At 37.6% G+C, this 22460-nt stretch overlaps 2 protein-coding genes across 9 annotated transcripts in view; both read right to left on the bottom strand.

The window, feature by feature from the left end:
- eya4 (EYA transcriptional coactivator and phosphatase 4) overlaps positions 1-3899 on the bottom strand; it is a 36614-nt gene extending 32715 nt beyond the window's left edge. Inside the window, exon 1 of one of the 8 annotated variants that reach the window (XM_026199907.1) lies at positions 869-3899. In XM_026199907.1, the coding sequence (XP_026055692.1) occupies positions 869-871 (3 nt within the window). In that variant the 5' untranslated portion in view covers positions 872-3899. The remainder of the gene's footprint in view (positions 1-868) is intronic. The other 7 variants (XM_026199906.1, XM_026199911.1, XM_026199912.1 and 4 more) reach the window with 7 other exon arrangements.
- Positions 3900-15562: 11663 nt separating this feature from the next.
- On the bottom strand, positions 15563-17243 carry tcf21 (transcription factor 21). The gene is made up of 2 exons (XM_026199957.1): positions 16615-17243; positions 15563-16010 (listed from the first exon to the last, which is right to left on the bottom strand). The coding sequence occupies exons 1-2, from the start codon at positions 17047-17049 to the stop codon at positions 15921-15923; spliced, it is 525 nt and encodes a 174-aa protein (XP_026055742.1). The 5' UTR covers positions 17050-17243; the 3' UTR covers positions 15563-15920.
- Between the last annotated feature and the right edge of the window lie 5217 nt (positions 17244-22460).

The following is a 22460-nucleotide window of genomic DNA, read 5'->3' as shown; positions in this document are numbered from 1 at the left end:
TAAAGATGCATCAGAGCTCCAGACCAGAGGGAAAAAAAATGACAAGGGAGCCATTGGCTTCTAAAGTGAAACATTTACAAGCCAATTGACTTTATCTGCCAAATTTACATTCTCAAGCCAGTTGTTCAGAATATGCTTCCAACATGACAATCACCTTACAGTCTTATTCTAAACAAAGATTACATTACAGCTGTTTCAACTTTATTACTGGATTCGCTCTGCTAAACCAAAATGTAAAAACAGTGAATGTTTTTTTTTTTTTTTAAATATACCACTTTTCTATTCACATTACAGGTGAAACGTTTCGAATAATTATTTTTTGTTTGTGTTTTTGAAAATCATCTCTTATGCTCGCCAAGGCTGCATTTTTTTTATTGATCAAAAATACAAAAAAGACAATAATATTGTGAAATATTATTACAATTTAAAATAATTGTTTTCTAATTTAATTGCCATTTTTCTGGGTTTAGATAAAAAAAAAAAATGGAGCTTGCTTTAGTGAGCATAAGATACATCTTTCAAAAACATTTAAAATGCCTAATCATTCCAAACTTTTGACTGATTGCATACTCACTGAACAAATCATTTGTTTGCCAATCAGACATCACACATGTTCACTGCAACATGCATGAAACACTGATGTGCACTAACATGATATCTGACAAAACTACATATGCACACACAAATATTGCACTAGAAGTCTAGATGTTACAACTGTTTATTTTTTTGTTACTTTTGCAACCATTTTAGTTTCAGTGTGGAGCCAGTGTGGTCTTTTCAGCAGGAAATATTCTTGGTTTAGAGTTAGACTATGACTCAACGAGTAGTCAAAAATTGTACTTTATTATAAGGTGAATTAGTAACATACCATGGCTCAGCTGCACTCCAAATCATTCCTTCATGCCAGAGTGGATCCTGACTGGTCATCTGCGACTGGAAGAAACCCTCAGACACTGGAATTACACTAGCAATTTATATGTCTCTGGAAAGGTATAGCAGAAAGGTTATAAACTACAGAATGATGTCTTCATAAAGCATTAGTATGTTTGTGTAGGTGGAGAAGAAATTATCTGACATAATTGCCATCTGTATACTGCCATTTAAATGACTGCTAGAATATGAATGCATTCCACTATGTTAGTCTGGTGAATTGAACAAAACCACATCTTTGGCTGCCAATAGCGCTTGTGTCTGACTACTGACTTATTCTCTGGTGCCTGAAGTCAGCATGTGCGTGTCCTCACAGTATATACTAATTAGTGGGCTACCACAATTGAAAGTTTATGAGCAGTCATGGTGAAGAGCTAAAAAACGAAAAGTGAATTAGTTAATTTGTTAACCGATGAGTCTTGATCAGACAGTGAACCCATCTTACCCGCAACCCCAAAATGATGTGGATACAGTGGAATGCATGCAACTCCCAGCATGCTTTGAGACTGTGGCCCTGGCTTCGATATTCTGGCAACAATGACCATGTCTAAGGATAATATTCGACTTGCTGATCTCTTACCCTCCCTCTTTTTGGAATCCCTGATAGAACTTACAAACACATACAATGCACTTCTGTCCAAGACCTGCGAGCAAAAGCGTGCACAATGTTTTCATTTCTAATGAGTGCATGAGGGGAAATAAACACGGAGGGTTATATTAGCAGAGACATGATCAGAAAATAACTGCATGAAAGAGTGAAAAAACAGAGCGGTTCACATGTTTCTATTTTCCATTAGAGGCACATTCCTTCAACATGCCTTAATAATCCAACTAATTAGCCTTCCAAGCTTTAATTATAAACTTCCAGCACGAATATCAACAGAAATGTTTTCATTTTGATTCTAGGTGTGGTATATCTCCAATGCTAATGACCTCATGTTTGAAAGGTCCCCAATTACTCTCAACTTCGTAGTTCAGTGCTGGCAGTGACAGAGAACAGGTTTGTCGACCAGCTCAGGGAGAGAGAAAAAAAAACACATTTCATACCAATGACCTGCACCTGCAAATATGACCATAAAAATTTAGTGAAATGTCCCTGTGAAATTAAATTGACAATTACGAGCCCGGAGAGAGCCTTGAGACACCAAATTAAGACAAAGCCAGAGCCCTCAATAAATCAGCCTGAATAAAACGTACAAGGACACTGATTGCACAAATTCTGGATTCAGCTTTATATCATAATCAGCTGTCTAAATGGCTTTTTAGCTGCACAAAGTGGGAAACTGTGAATCACGATTAACATTAAGTATAAACAGAATTTAACTGTGCTCTGATTAATCAACACAGCAAAACAATTTTTTGGTTAATCAAAACTTTCAAAAGACTTCTCCAGATGTTGAATGTTCACTCACTCTCTTGACAAGGGGTTAATACAAACTCACTTTTCCCATTTTACACTTTTTTTTTTTACAAGGCAGTCAAACTTGTCCAGAATGAAAGTAAATAGGCTCTTCTTCAGAAATACCCTGACATGAACTGGAACTTTACATACTTTTTAAAGTCAGGGCAGCCTAGAGGAACATTGTGCAATTTCAAAGATCTCTTTTTGGTGGTGGTCCGCTTTACAGAGATGATAGGAAATTATGGGGTGACAGTCAAATTGGGATTAATACACAAAGCGAGCCAAAATCAAACTCATGACTCCCACTCCTAGAACACGGATCTGACTTTGGCAAGATCTTTGAGGCACTTTAAATCATATCAGGTTATGCACATTTATTGAGCATGCTTTGGAAATGCCTCTCAAATATCACTTTCTAATTATACCTCCTCAACTCAGGCCCTCAAAATAATGTGATAGGATCCTGATAAGTAACTTGCATGAATTACTTAGTCCTTTATGCACAAATACACATTTGATCTTAGGTATAATCTTTTTTTGGTTTGCACACATGGCTCTTGGCGCTTTCTTGCACCACAAAAATGTAAAGATGACCTTTATTTAAAAAATGCAACCCAGCAAACACACGTTTTCTTTTTCAGTGATCTGCTTTACTCAGCTGGTTGTTTACTCAACTCTGTTGCTAACTTTCATTTACAATAATCAAACTACACATTTTCCTTAATTTTTAAAAGTTCCAAAGCATCAAATCATGCGAAGCGCACAGAATGAATTTGTTCTGAGCTGTGAGGAGCCACTGTACTGTATAGTGATGAGCACCCTGCTGTGTTGTTGGAAACTAATTAAGATCACTGGTTATCTGTCATGGAAGATGGTTCTGTTAGACAGTACACATTATTAAACAGAGGTCTGTAACTCTCTTTGATTGACCCATTGTTTAACTAGTCACCGTCTACCAACCAACCTTGCTGGACTCTGACACCTGAATTCATTTCCTGTGCTTCATGTTTGTCTTTATGAAAGAGTAAGAGCAACATAAAGATCAAGAGACCAAAAAAAAATGTGAAACTGAGGATATCAACCCTTTAATTTACGATGACATTAAGGTTTAAACAAAGGGAAGGCTTTACTGGGAGGGTTGGAAACTGCTAATTTACCATTTCAAATACAAAAAGCCATACTGCCCTCTCCCTGACTTGCACACATATATCTAAACATGCATACATACACAAAGCCAATCCCCCCAGCATTGGCGCCAGCATTGACACACAAACCAGAGAGGGAGTCTCTCTGTCATCAGAGGAGCCGACCGCTGGACAAACACTTTTGTGGTACACTGACCACTGATTTGATTGATAACCTAAACTACAAACTAGTGATGTCCGATTGTTATTTTGAAACAGATCTTTTTTTAAATGATTCAAGTTTGAATGTTGCTTGACTGTAAAGAACAAATTTGGATGACTAACTTTAGATGGGAACTAATAAAATGGTCATAAAAGCAGTATTAACTAAAATATATTTTACCAACAAAAAGCCATGAAAAGCAGCATGAACCTCACCAAAAATAGACCACATTTTCCTTCAAAATACTATTGCTTATATAGTTATTGTTATTCATAAAAACAAAGAAATTATAAAGACTTATAAAACATTATTATTGTTTTGTTATTACAGTTAAAGCAAGAACTGTAGTGACTTTTTCATATTTTGGTGGAAACTATGGCTGCCGTGGAGATTTAAACAATTTTAAGTGGGAAACTCTAGAGAACAGAATGAGTGTTGGTGTAATACATTAGTGAATCATATTTTGAACCAGTTGAGTTCACTGAAATAAACAGTCTGAGCAAACCAATACACTGGAATAGATTTTACTTCCCAAATGCATAATCAGTTATTGCCAAATGCCTATAATAACTTTAAAATATTGGGGTTAATGAGGGAGTGCAAAATCTTTTTGAAAACCATTATTATTTTTGCAATGTTTGGCCCCTTTATTTTCATATGTTAACAAAGCAGATTCCTTAAAAATTATTACTTGAGTACCGTGTTTACATAGTTCCATTATTAGCTGTTGTTCAACATCAAACAATATAAAAACCTTCACTATTTTTAAACCACACAGGCTCACATTTCAAATAATGCAATCGTTTATTTAAAAAGGCTGCAGCTGAAAAAGTGTGACCTGAACCTGGATGACAAGGACCAATCCATATCCTTGATTCAAGGGGTCAATCCTTATGCTATCAAGGGAATGCTAATGATTTTTTCATTAGGTAATAGAAGCTCTGGTTTTCTTTGTTTTTGAGTGAGAATTAAAGAAAACTTTGTAAATTTTATTATCATTCAATTTTAAGAAGGCTGTTATGTCCTGCAGCAGTATAATTATAGTATAATTATACATTTAAGTACTGAGTAATACTGATTAACTACCTGTACTTACTTTATGGTTAGAGTTAGGATTAGTGTTTGTCTCAGGTTTACTTGCATGTAATTGTGCATAATTTATTGTTATTATAAAAGTAAATGTAACCGTAAAATAATGTGTTACCGTAACTAGTTTCTCCCCAACACTGTCTGTACGACATTCGCTCTCATGCAGAATACAAAAAGATGATGTTTTGAATCACTGGGAGTCTGAACAACACTGGCCCCCGATGAAGTTCAATAAAAGGACAAAAAAAAAAGTGTTCCACAGAAGAAAGTAAGTCGTACATGATTGGAACGATGCGAAGGTGAGTAAGTGATGACACAATTTTCAATTTTGGGTGAATTAACCCAGACTTATAGGTCTAGTTGTACACAAGCAATACTGTAAGTGCTATTCATACAAAGAGCTGAAACTTAGCTGTTTCCTTAGAGAGTATATAAGAGACAGCAGCCATTCTTGTCAGTCACAAAGATCTAGATTAATGTTGATTACAATACACACTGAAGTTGATAACAATCTCTACCTTTCTAATACATCTTAATTCACAGTAGTCACATATCACACATGCTCACTCACATTTATAACTGTAATATTTACTGTATGTGTATGTTTTATTACGTGCTGCGAACAGCTCAGAATCTGTCTAAAGTAATGTTACACCTGACGCACTGTGTCCTTAAACACACCCAAAAAACATGGACACAAACAATGCACACACCCACACTGTCCCTCTCACACACAAATCATGTACTCATTCATACAGCAGTTCAAAATGATTAACTTGTTTTACCTCTTTTTGCCCTCTTGGAATTACCTCTCTCTCTCTCTCTCTCTCTCTCTCTCTCTCTGTTAATGCATTCTTTTATGTCATCTCGAGTTTCCTGGATTCTGCCATCGCCGTGGTAACCCCTCCCTCCTCTGGTCCCTCAGGTCCAGCCGGATGGGATGCTTTTGTGTAGCTGCCACATTTTTGGGGTAAAATGATCCCGTCCCCTTCACCCACACACACACAGACGCTCACACAGTCTGAGTATTTGTACTTGGCATAACTTCAAAATTCAGGATTTAAAAAACATAGAGAGAGATAACCTCTCATTCATGAATACTTCAGCCTTCCGATCAAATTCATTTGTTTAAATACAATAAATCATTACTTACACTTATTCAACCATGCTTGCACCATCTGTAGTGCAGGACATCCTGGCTCTGACTGCCTCAACAGCTGCTATGCACACTCACAGGTACGGACAGGGACACCAGGTGTATGAGAGACAATATGTATGCCGCTGTTTATAAGGGATGTTTGTCTGTTGTGTTTCTTTCTCCCCTTCAAATGATATCGCCATAATCTCAGAAACCTCATTGTTATAAATATTGTGTTTCAGCACATTTATTCCTGATTGCGCACATTTGTTTTTGTGCCCATTTAAGAATGTAGGTGGGTGTTTGTGTGCACATTTGTGAGCGTCCCTGGGGGGTCATACCGTAATCCTCCGGTGTGTCTCTGGCAATCGCAGGTCCCTGAACATCTCGAGTTTCTCTTAGTAAATGATCTGATTAAAAAAAAAAAAAACTCCTTTCAGCCTGGCCCGTCCCAAAAACAGACAGCTTCAGAGGAAAGAAAAGAACAGAAACAACAGAGAAAGAGCGAGTGAAACGAAGACATGGAAAAAGGACAGAATAAGCCTTACCAACACCTGAAGCTAGAAACCACCAGACAATGGAAAAGGCTGCAAATAACATACACCCACACACTAATGTTTTATTTTTAAGTAAACAGGTAGTTAAAAAAGTGTTAAGAAACAAAATAATAACATTGTATTATGAAATTTGTATTATAGAAAGTAAATGGACTTATGTTTTATATCTAATATTTTTATGACATTAGATACTTACATTTACAGTTCTGTAGACACTTCCATGTCCATTTGAACTTAATACAGATATTCAGACCTAAAGATCAGAGTGCAAACAGTAAATACTTGTGATACAGATTAGATACAGTGGATTCTACATCAGAATAAGACATTGTAAAGAGATACTTTCCAAATATGAAACATATTTCTCATTACATATGATTTTGGTGATATATTTTAGTTAAGTGCCAAACTAGGCTGCATCTGATATGGCACTTAATGAATTACTGCTCAATGCCAATAACTCCCAGTATTGATTTGTAACAGGAGAATTGCCTGAGTTGTGACCTTTTGTGTCTCTTGAGGCATCATGGGAAATTGAGTTTAATTGATGAGAAGGCAGATGCGTGAATGACATCATCAGTTAATAAAGATAATATTTTAAAAGTTGATAATGTGGGCTGTTATAAATAAAGCACTGCTAAACATTGTTAATAAAAATATCAAAACAAAAAAGTTTAATGAAGTAGTGCTGTAAAATGATTAATCATGATTAACTGCATCCAGAATAAAGGTTTTGTTTACATAATGTATGTTTACTGTGTATATACAATGAACAAAATTATAAACGCAAAACTTTTGTTTTTGCCCCCATTTTTCATGAGCTGAGCTCAAAGATCTAAGACTTTTTCTATGTACACAAGTTTTTATTATTGTCAGTTGTTCACAAATCTGTCTAAATCTGTGTTAGTGAGCACTTCTCCTTGGTCGAGATAATCCATTCACCTCACAGGTGTGGCATATCAAGATGGTAATTAGACAGTTTGATCATTATACAGGTGTGCCTTAGGCTGGACACAATAAAAGGCAACTCTAAAATGTGTAGATTTTTCACACTGCACAATGCCACAGATGTCGCAAGGCTTGAAAGAGCATGCAGTTGGCATGCCGACTGCAGGAATGTCCACCAGAGCTGTTGCCCGTGAATTGAATGTTCATTTATCTACCATAAGCCATCTCCAAAGACAAAGAATTTCGCAGTACATCCAATCCCGGTTTTCACTGTACAGGGCAGATGGCAGACAGTGTGTATGGGTCGTGTGGGTGAGTGCTTGTCAACGTTGTAGATTGAGTGGCCCATGGTGGTGGTAGGGTTATGGTATGGCGAAGCATATGTTATGGACAATGACCACAGGTGCATTTTATTGATGGTATTTTGGATGCACAGAGATACCGTGATGAGGTTCTGGGGCCCATTGTTGTGACATCCACGACCATCACCTCATGTTGCAGCATGATATGGCATGGCCCCATGTTGCAAGGATCTGTACACAATTCTTGGAAGCTGAAAACATCCCAGTTCTTGCATGGCCATCATTCTCTCAAGACATGTCGCCCATTGAGCATGTTTGGGATGCTCTGGATGGGCGTATACGACAGCGTGTTCCAGATCATGCCAATATCCAGCAACTTCACGCAGCCATTGAAGAGGAGTGGACCAACATTCCAAAAGCCACAATCAACAACCTTATAAATTTATGCAAAGGAGATATGTTGCACTGCTTGAGGAAAATGGTGGTCACACCAGATACTGACTGGTTTTCGGACCCCTCCGGACCCCCCAGTACAGTAAAACTGCACATTTTAAAGTGGCCTTTTATTGTGGCTTGCCTATGGCACACCTGTGCAATAATCATGCTGTCTAATCAGCATCCTGATATGGCACACCTGTGTGGTGGAAGGGATATCTCGGCAAAGTGTTCACTAACATAGAATTAGACAGATTTGTGAAAAATATTTGATAAACTCGATAAAATCACTAACCAACTAGTTCTGTGGTTCCCAACCCTGGTACTGGAGGCACCCCAACACTGCACATTTCCGTTCTCTGACAATTTCAGGAGTCTCTACTGATGAGCTGATGACCTGAATCAGGTGTGTTTCAGGAGACATGCAAAACATGCAGTGTTGCATCCAGGACCAGGTTTGGGAACCACTGAACTAGTTGGTTGGACTGGTTCGTCGGACGTTTTACCTCTGTTCCTCCTCATTTTTTAATTTATGTAAAATATAACACTCTACATCCTGATTTATAGGGCCTATTTATGTCAGCTGCCAACACGACCAATTTACCTCTGACAGATATCTCCACACATCTCAAGCGTCAAAAGAGCAGGCAAGGGGTAATAAGTAGACCTAATTTAGTCTATATAAATTAGATGAAAAGTCTCCGTAATCCCGAATTAATGAAACTGTCGCGTCCTAGTGCTTGCAGCGCAACGCTTGATGGGTTTTGGCGGCAAGCGCGTGCACTGGCGTGTATTATGTGCGCCGTGCCAGAAGCACTGGGGACACGAGGCTCGTTCCCGCATGACGCATGTAACTCGAGTCCGCGGCCGCCGTCAGTCAGAAATAAAAAATCATTTGTCCGCAGCGGGCGCGCTGCTTGATTAAATATTAATAGCGGGAGGGAGACTGTTATCCGGTGTCGCGTGAAAAATGATCCTTGGCCGCTCCGGAAGGGCATCGTGGCCTCATGGGTGGACAAACGGAGACGCAGTGAAAGAAGCAAGCATGAAAACTTGAAGCACTCAATCGAGGAACTAATAATGATAGTTAAGTTAGTACAAAGTCATGTTGCATCATGTTGCATCAACAATGCATACAGACATCAATACTAAGTATAGCTACCAAGTCAACATAAAAGCCTATGACTACAATATAAATTAAAATAAATATATTTTAAAAATGTATTATAAATATACAATAGCATTATAAACATCACTTTAACCTTGTGATTAGTTAAGTGATTGACTAATCAGGGTTACATCACTCTCATTTATCCAGGTACAGTGGATAAACATTCCCATCCCACAAAGGATTAGAAAGTCCAGCTGAGTTTATTTTTCCACTCATTTTCTACCTCAGTTCCCCTCTACCTCTTCTTCGATCTGTCTCTCTATTGTCCCCCTTCCTCTCTGTCTCTCTCACTCCGTCTGTCTGTCGCTCTTTCTCCCTCATTCACTCCTGTCACTGTTTCCTCGATTTGACCTTCACCATCTGTTTTGAATGAGAGCACTGTTCACTTTTGTTTAAAGGAACGGTAAAATCAGACATTCTCCCTGTCTCAGCGCAAACACAGTCTTATTACAGCGTTCATTGCTGGAGAGTGGGAACCTCACCCTCTCTCAATTATCTTCAGAATTCCCCTCATACACACACACACACACACACACACACACGCATGCATTTACATGCTTATGCAGAAGTAGCTACTCTCAAACACATGCAGACTTGACGCTTCTATGCACACGTACAAACACAGAGTACATGGTTGGGGACACCCTGGAATATCACGGAGGTGGAGACATGAATGATTCCAGTCTTTAGGTTGGGAATTCCAGCTTTAATTGAATCCGTGTGGCTATCAGGGAGGTGTACGCTTGAGCAGAGAGCAGCACACACTTTAACATGCTCACACACACAGCTGAGCTTCAGTTAAAGAAAGTGGGTGCAGAAACAGCAGTGGTTGTTATAGTGCTGGATGAAATCATTTTCACAAACATTATAGACAGTCAGACTGGACAGAGAGAAATGAGAAAGACAAACAAGTATTTAAAGGAATATTCTGAGTTTAAAAATCTGGGTTAAGGCCAGTTGGCACCAAGAAAATATCTAAAATGATAAGGATAAATATGTAGTCTTAAAAAAGGTTTTAAATTTAAAGGAACAGCAGAATCCAAACCACAACTTAAACAATGCAGTGAACCGATATCATTGGAATCACTTTCAAAATGATTTTTTGATGCATGTTTATGGAAGAATTCTATCATCATTAAGAGATGAGTGTGTCAAGTAAGGTCCATAATATACAGCTGTACAAAAACGCATGTGTGGTTTGTAAACATCAAGCATTCAGTTAATGAAGGCAACAGCTTAAGAACTATTTGATCAGATATAAATGTATAGGTTTATGAGCAGCATTATGTGAATGCTTGGCTAAAAAGATATGTATTTAATTGAGATTTAAACCTATTGTGTTTATGAGAACAATTAAAATTAATATGTCCTCTGAGAATTGCCCTCCTTCGCTTTTATTTTCAAGTTCCTCACCGTAACCTCAAATTTGTGAGGGATGAGTCAAAATTATTTCTGCCACAAAGGCTGCCAGCTGAACTTAACTTGTTTTGAACCCATAATATTCCCCTAAAAAATATTTCATACATTTAAAAACACCTGCTTATTCTCAAAGGACATGGATTCACAGTGAATTACTCTTCTACTGCACCACTCAATCAGTAATCACCCCCACCTGGACAAACATTTCACACCCTGTACACACGCTCACGATCGTGTTCCTGTAACATTTACCTTGTGTGCAATTTATTCGCTGCACTTTCATCATGGCAGAGTTTACAAGACTTCACTATCCACCCCTGACTGCACACTTATCCAAATTAGTCGAGATACACATGCACACACACATTTACTTCAATTTAAAATACACTTTCTAATGAAATACTTAAAGAGATGAAGGACAGTCTTTGTGTGTTTTTAATGTGCAGTAGGCTTCTGGTTTGAATTTAAAGAGTCTGTGCATAGGGTGGTGGGGCAGTTGAAATGCTGGTCAATTTCACACAAATGGAAGTAGTTTAGCATTGATTCACCAGACACAGGCGCACACAAAAGCATTACTAACACACTACAGACACAGCTTTAGGACTAGACTTGGGGGGGTGGGATTTCTACAAGCATGTAATCATGGTACTTTTTTGGAGTGTGAAAACAGTTTTATTTTAGTTTTTTAAATTATTCATTTCATAGCAGATATACGCATACATGCACGATTTCCATGAGATCATCCTGTAGTTGACTGTCTGCAGTCTTACTGCCACCCAATGGCTATTTTCTTGAACTCTTGGTGACACAATCTAGATGTTCTGTGAACAACTGTATTTTAGCTCCCTCTGCAGGACATGGTCGACTTTCAGTTTAAATATTGCATTTCTGCATGAAAGTTGGTCCAGCACTGAACGCTTCACGACACATTGCAGTAACACTAAAATGTTAAAATACAATTTAGGTTGACTATATATATATTATGTTGTCTCAGAAATTGCAAGCATTTTTTTTTACATATAATTACAAAGAAGCAGCAAGCAACACTTAATTTATTTTATAAAAGTACTCCAATTATCATTGCATTATTTATAACTTTTTTAAACAGTGTAATAATATACAGTCCACCCTCCCCCCACAAGTAATTCCAATATTATGTAAAAACCTGAAGCGTTTGCTCTAACTAATAGTCATTAATAGGTAATATTGATTAATTAATTAGTGATAATGAATTCAAGCACCATGAGAGACATTAGAGATAATAATGGAGAGAGAGAAAAACAGGATATTAAGTATAATCTTTTTATTTTTGGTTTAAAGGTGCTGTAGGGAACTTTTGTAAAAAAAGTATTTTTTACATATTTATTAAACCTGTCATTATGTCTTGACAGTAGAATATGAGACAGATAATCTGTGAAAAAAATCAAGCTCCTCTGGCTCCTCCCAGTGTCCTATTGCCATTTGCAGAAACTCCATTGCTCCCGGTAAAAGATAACCAATCAGAGCTGCGGTCCGTAACTTTGTTTGTGTTCAAAATGTAGAAAAATGTATATAATAAGCGAGTACACCATGAATCCATTTTCCCAACCGTGTTTTTAGCCTGTCCTGAATCACTAGGGTGCACCTATAATAAGTGTTTATATTCGGACTATTTTAGATTGCTTCGGGGGTACCGCGGCAGAGTAACCCAGTACCTTTGTGATTCTTCATAGACATAAACAGAGAGAAGTAGTTCCGGCTACGATGTTCTTCCGCAAGACGCAAGCAGTTCTGTTTATTAACCGCTAGAGCGTCAAAAGTTCCCTACCGCAGCTTTAATTTTAAAATGGATGAAACAGTAATTTATACGATTTTATGATTTTACAGAGTTTAAATCTTCATCAGTAATGATTCAAAGTGGTCCAAAAAGTGCCAAACAACACACCACTGCAGGTTGTTAGTTTTGATCTACTTAAAATGTAGCACAATTAAACGTCTTATTTTAAAAGCTTTTACGTTTCAGATGGTTGATTTTTATAGGCTTCTCTTGCACCAGCAGACCTACAGTGAAACAAACTCTTACATTTGTTACTAAGTACTCGTGCCTTCGTTACTCTGCGGTGCACTTGGTCCTAATCCAGCCTGTAAAATGCTACAATGTTGGGTTTCACGTCGCTGATGTAACCTACAGCAGTGAGACTGATTGAGCTCTTCAGTCGCTGTTCCGTGTCTATAGGTGCTGAAACCTCTTGTGTCATGATTGATGCAGTTTCTCCCACCGCGCTCACAAAATAACATTTTAAAGGGTATTGGTCGTTTAATGTCTGTGTTGTTTTATGTTAAGTATAAATAAATTTGTTAACCCACTAAAAAAAAAACTATTAATGGAACGGAGTTTTGAGAGAAGGGTAACATACCAGCTCAGATGCAGTCCAGACACGAGCGGTTTAACATTAGCCGTTCAAAAACAAGACTCATCATAAACTTTAGCTGACACACACGCACTCTTATCTGGCCGTTTTTAGTTATGTGCATCTAGACCACATGCCAATGTTCCCTCTCAAGAGACTTTAGGACTATAAAAGAGAGCTTTGGGCAGCAGTCCAACAAAACAATTAGCCATATTCTCTAAGCGCATGGGAATCCAGGGTCCACTTTATCTTTCTAATGACCGACCCTGCCTCCTCCTCCCCCTCCCGCTGCCGGGCAGAGCGCAGCTGACCCGGACACTGTTCAGTGTTCTCCGCGGTGGTCTTGTGGTGATGGAGAGCATCGACTTATCCTTGCTGATATATATATATATATATATATATATATATATATATATATATATATATATATATATATATACGATGAACGTGCGCTTCGCACAGGAAGTAAGGTGAACTCCTTCAAATAATAAAAAAAGTATTTCTTTTGATTTTCAGGTGATGACAGAAAAAGAAGACGAAGAAGGGGAGAAATAAATGATCTTTCTGTCTTATTCTCTGAGGGGATCTTTCCAACGTTCGTGAGAAAAAGATGTCCCATAAAACTTATGAGCGTGCGATATAAATATTTTTACATTCTCTGGAGTGCCTTTAAAAGTATACACAGAAAATGCCACTTTAATTGTCGAAGCAGATTGAGACTATTTTATAAAAAGAACAATAAAAAAGTGGTGTTTTAAAAAAGTGTCTTAAAATATAGGCAATATAAAAATCTCGATTGTCAGAAATCTTCAAGTTACTGCTCCAATTGTTGCTTAAACGACAGGCTACAACTAGCCTACACCAGTATTTGCCTACGATTATATTATGAATGTTTAACAATATTAATTTATTAACTAATTAATCTAAAAACTATATAAAAATATACTTTAAAATATTTGTATGTTTTGTTTTACAATATAAATTGCACAGTCAACCATAGGCCTAATCACTAGCTATATTAATTTATTAATCTCCCTCTCTCTCTCTTGCTATAGGCTACATATATATATATATATATATATATATATATATATATATATATATATATATATATATATATATATATATATATATATAATTTTCATGACGAATTGCGAGCAACATTTTTTGGTTGTTGTTTTTTGTTTGTGTTTTGAGTTTGATATATAACATGTGTGATTTAAGTGAAATTGAACGCAAAATCGCATAAATCACTAACCACCATGCTAAAAGCAAAAGGATATTTCCGAGGGAACCCAGTTAGCCTTCAGGATAGGCCTTCAAATTGGCGTCATGACAGCTCTAATAGGCTAATAAATGTTTTACGTCAGTCTGGATTTGCCATTAATATAAGCTCAAATAATGCCGAATATTATTGTTGATTAAAAAAGAAAAAAAGTCAAAACATATTATTAAAAAAACTAACAAAAACAAAGCATAGGCCTATAAATAAATAGCCCAGTGACCGACACATCTCATTTAAAACCCTAAGGCTTAAAATGTGTGAGTATAAAAAGTATTCCTGTAGTCATATCTTATTTTAAGACTTATCAGAAGATTTCACAATGTTTAGAACTGCTTTATTGCCCAATTGTGCATAAGCCTCCCTAGCTCTCAGTCTCGCGTAGATCACCCCTCAGCCTCTCCTTACAATAACAGCGCGTGATGGATGGTGGCGGCGGGTTTGTTATTGTCTTGCGCCATCAAACCGTTGTGTCAGTCTCACCGCGCGGATTTCTGTAATTCAGCGAGAGAACAGTGATGACTAGTTTAATGTGGAATACAGTTATATACGCGGGGGCAATGTTTTTCTAAGCTGTGAGACCGCGGCGTGGCTGTGACATCGGGCGTCCCATCATCGGTAACTCCGGGTAACTCGTGCTCTCGCGCCCCTAGGAGGAGTGACGCATAAATATCTGTCCGAGCGCTATAAACATAACGGTCACAACCCCGCGCGAAATTAAACAACGGCTGCACAGTGAGATTAAGAGCTGCGCGATTTACTGGTCTAAAAACAACTGACCTTAAACACAGACCACGTCAGCCTACTTTTTTTCTGGCCTGACTACTTAAAAAATAATTCTGAATTAAAAGAGTTTTTGGTTTCTCGATCTCTGTTAACTTAGAAGCGCTCGCTCTGATTTCCAAAACGGTTAAAACCATGCTTATCTGATGACAGATATATCATGATAAAGAGAAGCTTTATGTTTCTTCCGATTAAGGGAATTAATCATGTTATCTTCTGCAGGCAGGGTGACAGGGTGCCATGTCTTTTTTGCCAGAAATCTTGAGAGAAAAGGGTGGGGCGAAATGATAAAAGGGTTCACACAGGTCAAAGCAAAGTGAATAAACATGAACTCTGTCCATGCTCGATCAAAGAGGTAACTTGCACCACTTGAATCTATAACATTTTTATTTACAATTATTCTAATGCCAACAACAAAGGCGCGTGACGTTAGGACACTGCGTCACCAAAGCCTTATGTATAATGATTTCTCGTGTTTTTAATAAAAAATGTGATGACAGAATCTTTATAAAAACAGTTGCATAAAATCACACATTGTTGCCTTGAACCAGCAAGGCCCACGTGTGAATATTTAAATAGATATAAATTTCTCTTTAAAGGAATGCGAGTGAGGATGTTGTCCCCAGTTATTCCCACTCGTGTGTTTAGATAGGAGATGACGTGTTATTATACTTTTCTTTAATTCAAATATTTCAAATAGGTCCATTTTTTTAGTCCATCTGGAGTCTCAGGAAGCTGTAGTCCCACATAAACGTGTAGTATTCAGCATTTCTTTAAGTTCATTTTCTGGTTTGCCTGCCACCATAAATGGCCACGTCTGTGGGAAAAGGGGGGAAAAAATATGAATGAAAGTTCAATCAAAATCGGCAAACACACCAAATAACAGTGGAATGATAAATTATGTTTGCTTTGTAAATGTATATAAATAAAGGTAAACATAATCTACATAAAGTAGCTATATACACTAAGGATATTCCATACCATTTTGTCAAGTAGCCTATACCGTCTATACACTATTGAAATAAAAACCAAGATGGTATTAGTCAACTAGCATATCGTTTCTGAAAGACAAATAATTTCCAGAACTTGTATTTTAGGCATGATATTTTTACCATTTATACTCTCAAATTAGTTCAAAATAAATTCAAAACATTCAATGCACTAAAACTTAGTAGTTACATTTTTTCCTCCATTTCGTATGTAAATTAAAAGTGTTGCCAAAGTCAACTTTTGGAACATTGAAAGTCGAATTTAAATTACGAAAATTCATAGAAACTGATAGAAATTACATAAAATACTGTTAAATGGATGGAAACTTGTTATAACAAAAACATGTTACATTGTACATACCATATATACCACAAACACATCTTGTTTACTAGGATTCCTTTTTTTAAAAAAAGGTTGAAAAAGTCTCTCACCAGGTTGACTGGATGTATGTAGCCACTCTCGTATTTGTCGTTGGCGAGTATCTGTCGCAGGTGCGCGATGTAGCTGGAGGCCAGTCGTAGCGTGTCCAGCTTGGAGAGTTTGGTGTCTGGGGGAACCCACGGTAACGTCGTCTTCAACCTGGAGAAAGCTTTGCTCAGCACGCGCATCCTCGCCCTCTCGCGCGCGTTCGCCGCGTTCCTCTGGACCTGCTTGCCCTCTTGGGCCACTCCATTGGGCGCCGATTTACGCATCGCGGCTGATTTGCGCCTTTTCCCCGTACATTCTGTAACCGATGCCCCTTCGCAGTTGGAACTGTCCTCCGTGCTCTCATTTGATGTATCTTTGCCGGAACCGAATTTAAAAAGACCATCCAGCAGCTCGGACTCGTGAAATTCATCCACATCGCTGATGGAGCCGGTGGACATGTTGAGCTGGGGACGAGGATGTAGTGGAGAAAAGTTAAGTCTTAGGAGATGCGAGATTGTTGCTCTCTAAAAGGACCTGAAGATAACGCGACTTCCTTTGGAGCAGAAACGTGTCATGCGTGAGCTGAGGATGAGCGTAACTTAACTCACAAGCTGAAGGATCTTACCATTTATCTCTCGCGCTCAGGGGCGTAACCCCCGCACGCGGCTACATACTCCTAGTGGAAGCAAACACAAAACCTGCACAGATAATCACAACGATGATCACCAGTTTTGCAGTGATATATGCCTAGTGTTATGTTGCCATTTATCCCGCATGCAAGTATTCAGGAAACTTAAAAAAAAACTTTGGTATACTGTAGGATTTCATTCACGGTGCATTTTTAGGCTATTCTGAATAATTTGGGGTATCCTATTAATTTATATTATATTATAGTGTAGTATAACATAATTAAAATTTTACTTAATTTTTAATAAAAGTATTATTTAGTATATCTTTATAATTTATACTACAAGTTATCCAATGACAATAAAACCACAATAAGCATCCATTCAGACTATTTTTAAACAGTTAAAATAACTGTAGATGTTTCCAATAAAATATAAAATTTATGTTTTTCAGAGCACAATTCAGCATCTTCCTTTCTCAGTATTAGTAAAACATTTTGCCCTCCCCCCAATTTCATTCGGTTAAGAAACGTAATTTTGGGGAGAAATGTATTTTTAATTGTTTTTATATTCTTAATTTCAAAGAATTGTCTACTCATCAGAACTGAAAAACGAACAATTGCTATTCTTTTTTTTCAGTAGGCCTATATACAATAAACTTAGATTCAATTTTTAAAGCAACTAGCTGTATTTTTTCCAAAAGCGGTTTTACTTAATGATGATAAATATTTTTATTATTATTACTAAAACGATAGGCTTACATTACATTTTACATTTTTTTTTTGTCTGTTGGAATAGGAAAATAGCTACACATTTCTAAAGTAGAACTGCTGACGGACGTAAATGTTTTTGTTCACACTGAGCATCACTTGCACAGGCTCTCTAAATTCCTAGGATTTGTCAGGTGGCATTTGACAGGATTTTAATGATGAGTATCTGACCGGAAATAACGGTTGTGCGCGCACTGCAACAGTGGCATTCATAAAATGGTACAGTGGTGACCCCACGCGTAATCGCACAGTGCTCGTGGGAGAGTCCGTGCAGCTTTCAGCACCGATGCCCTCTAATAGGATCCCACGAGAAGCGTCTCAAATGGCCCACTGGCGCCTCCGGAGGGGCACGTGAAATGGATACACCGTGTCCCCAAACCCCATGTTTTGCTTTTCTAATGGTATCCCACACCGGTCTCTAATACAACCGACTAATTCAAACCAAAACATCCCGATCTGTGCGAGCTCTTAAGTGGCGCGGCTGAAGGCGACTCAAGAGCGGTTTTAAATCAGGTGATGATTGCTACGACACACGCGGGGCATCTGCTCTCCTCTCAGCATGCTAGTCAGTGCCCATCATCCTCAAACGCACTTAGTTATAGGAACGCACATTAAACGAATGTGTAAAATTACAAAAAGAACTGGACGTCCACGTGCTAATTACAAATTTAGGGATTACCAAAGAAGGAGACAGAATCTCCAGAGATCTGCCCTCTGTCACCTCAGAGTTCCAGTGTCTCACAAACAGCATCCCTCCTCTCTCTCTACCACAGCAAATTACCAAAGGTATTTTAACCTTGCCATAGTTCTTAACCTGACAGATGAGTGGACAGATCTTGTTTCTTGCAGGGGCATATCAGGTTTTTACAGAAATTACAGGTGTGATAAATCAAAGAGAGTTGTTTTCAATTATCTTAAACTGAAGTAACTGAAGGAACCTTTTCAGATGCTCATTGCTGGTATATAAAAAGTATGAGGATATGGCAATAGGGCCAAACAGTCTTTCTGACTGTGAGTGTCTCTCTTTCTTCCTCCCTGGTGGGTGGGCTGGTCAAAAGAAAATAAAAGCGGGATATAAGATTAATCGTCCTGTCCTGGTGCAGCATTATGTGAAGAGCTTAAAATAGCCACCATTTTCCACAGTCAGTCTCAGACTGAGCTCTCTCATCTTCCCTGACACTAAAACCCAGAAAGATAAACAGACAGCCTAATACAGAACAGTTCATATACTGTATTCAATAACATTATAAAAGGAACTCAGTCGTGACCTGCAGAAATCATGTTTACATTTATCATTTTTGATACATTATTATTAGTCATATTAGTCATTATACATATAGTCATATATACATTATTTTTGGAACAGCCATAATCAAATATCTACAGTGGGAAAAAAATGCATATAAGAAAAAAAAAGGATGACCAATTAAATACTGCAATTATTGTTAATATTAATGTTGTTGTTAATAATAATAAACATATACTGTTTATATTTACATAAACATATACATATATTTGGATGTGAAAATGACCCCAAAAGATTATTTCATGTTATTTTTCTGTTAAATGAGAAAGTATTAAGTATGCATTACAAAGAGAAGCTTTAGAAATAAATATTTTATTTGATTCAACATCAAATTTATTAACTATATTACATATATACACACACATATTTTATAATGCCTGAGCTGATTTTTTAAAGTAAATTATTAATTATATAAATAAAAATGACAGCACAGGCATTACAAAATACACATTTTGCATGCATTTTATAATACATGGAAATAATGACCATATATGATATTTATTTCAGAAATCTTTTGTTATCACTAACTGCATTTCATTTGTCCTTGAGTTACTCTGGTGTAATGGTGACAGACAGCAACAGGTGAGCAGCAGTCTTTGTAAATGAAAAATGATTGAACAAATGCTGCAGAATGTGAAGTTCTCAGTGGTGTTAGTGAGGAGATCACTAATTAGCTGTGTAGGGTCAAAGGTTACTGGAAACTGGACACTCACATGTCCACATCCGACTTAGAGCTCAAGCGCACACACACACACACACACACACACACACACAAACACACTCTAATACTGAGATACGCACACACTCACAAACAAAAAGGAGAGGCGGTCACCCAACTCGCAAGATGACAGATAACAGCAACTGCACACACACTTAATCTTACATGTACTTCAACGACACACTCTCTGCAACGTGGCAACTAACAAATGGCAGTTCTAGGCCAGAACTAAACTCTAGGACGGGAAAAAATTAAGTGACGACCCTGGTAAAAAATAAAGAGATTAATTAATATAACAAAACGAGACAAAAAAAGAACATTTACTGGCTTGAATACAAGTTCTCCAGTTAGGCAGCTCTTGGGTCAAACATTGTGAAGGCGCTTAATAAAAACATAACACCTCATGTAAGATTTTATAGCTGACAAACTGTTTAATATAGACAGATGGTGTGGTTTTAAATGCTGCTTAAGTACTCTGTTTTTAAAAGTGGAAGCCTGACACATACAATACTTTGGAATGTATGAGACAAATCTGTTGGCTAGCGAAGATGTAGTTTTTTGTTTAGATAATCATATACAGTTAAGTCTGTGCATCTGACCTGTAGGATGGTTACTGTGTCACAAGGGACATGGACGCAAGTGTGGAGAGAGACGAGGGCATGGAGTGCAGTCTGGTACGAACACTGACCTGGAATGGATTGGCTGTCTGATATTATCAAGATGTCTTGCAGCTGTCCATGTGTTGTATTTGTGGATGTGTGTGTGGCTTGTGTTTGTGTTTCTGTGTGTTTCGGGGTAGGGAGGCTGGGAGTGGCGGTGTTACTCCCCTGCATTGGAGCTGCAAACTGCCAAGGTCAATGTCCATAGTCGGAATGCACAAGTGTTTTGACTTGTCGCAAAGTTTAAGGGAGGACATTACAACTCCGGACATGAATACTTTCAAAGAAAAATCACTTTAAACAATACAAAGGAGATGCTGTCTTGCTGGGTTCTTTTGGCAGGTGTTGCTCAAAACAAAGTCAGACCCTTACAGTGTTTATCATTGGTCAACGATACAGTCTTTGTAAGTTATTGCACAAAGATGGAAACAATCATTCATCTTTGGGGTGTATCTATTGTTGTAAATCTGTGATGTGCTGAATTATTCCTTAGAACTGTGAATTTTTTCAAGCAGACACAAACCTAAACATTCAAAATACTGTTCTAATAAACAAATTCCACATTCAGATGTCAAAGTGCATGAAGCCGTGGAAACACACACACGCACACACACACACACACACACACACACACATGTTTGATTTTTGTGAAAAGTGGGGACATCCCATAGGCGTAATGGTTTTTACACTGTACAAACTGTTTATTCTATTGCCACACACCAACCCTAACCCTCACAGGAAACTTTGTGCATTTTTACTTTCTCAAAAAAAAAAAAACTTTCTGTATGATTTATAAGCATTTTGAAAAATGGGGACATGGGTTATGTCCTCATAAGTCACCCTCTCCTTGTAATACCTGTGTCATACCCATGTCATTATACAGAGTTGTGTCCTGATATGTCACAAAAACATGCCCACACACACACACACATCAGGGTCCATATATTGTCAAATATGGCTCTGTTTTTCAGTCTCCAAATTAATGTAGTATAATGTGCAATGTGGCTGGAATCATATGCTTTTCCAGTTTTAAAATAAATGCTTAGAATAGTTCCAAAAAATTTTTTAATACCCCTAGCTATTTTTATTATCCATACCTTCAAATACAGAGTCAGTGAGGTTTTGATTGTCTTTCTTTTATTAATTTCACTATTTATAAAATATAGTTTAAATTATAAAAAATACATATTAATACATTTTTTTATTATATAAAAAATTAAATTAACACACACACACACACACACACACACACATTGGCATTCTATCCATTGTTGGTGCTCTATTCAGTCGGAAAACTATTACAAATGTAATAATTCTCACTAGGCAGTTCTTTTAAAGATATGTTTCTAGAAAAGGCAGGCAGGCTTTCTTACAATCTTGGTTCATCTTAAAGCTGTACATGTGTGGACGGCCGGACAGATGTGGGGTCACCCCAAAGCTGTGTTTATGGGAGATTGAGCCGAAGGTCTGATAAATCGATCGTGTGAGGCCGAGGTTATTTACATTATATCTCTCACACGGCCAGAGATAAATGACTCTCTCGTCTATATGAGCTTCATCACACTCAACCTACTGCTCCTCTTCTCATCGCTTAAAGTCTTTGCTCACACACATGCTCAAACTCACCAGGTGCATGAAACTTCATACTGTGAAAACTAAGATGGAGACAGAGTGGGACAGATTGGAAGACAGAGGAAGAGATGGAAGGATGCAATCTTTATTTTTGCGAGTACTGTGGGAGGGAGTCACATGGGAAAGATTTTTAAATGAGCAGAGCCAGTACAATCTAT

Source organism: Carassius auratus, chromosome 23 (assembly GCF_003368295.1).
Source record: "Carassius auratus strain Wakin chromosome 23, ASM336829v1, whole genome shotgun sequence".
In the NCBI taxonomy this organism is placed as follows: Eukaryota; Metazoa; Chordata; class Actinopteri; order Cypriniformes; family Cyprinidae; genus Carassius; species Carassius auratus.
The sequence above is the reverse complement of the archived record's forward strand: the minus strand, read 5'-3'. Positions and strand labels throughout refer to the sequence as shown.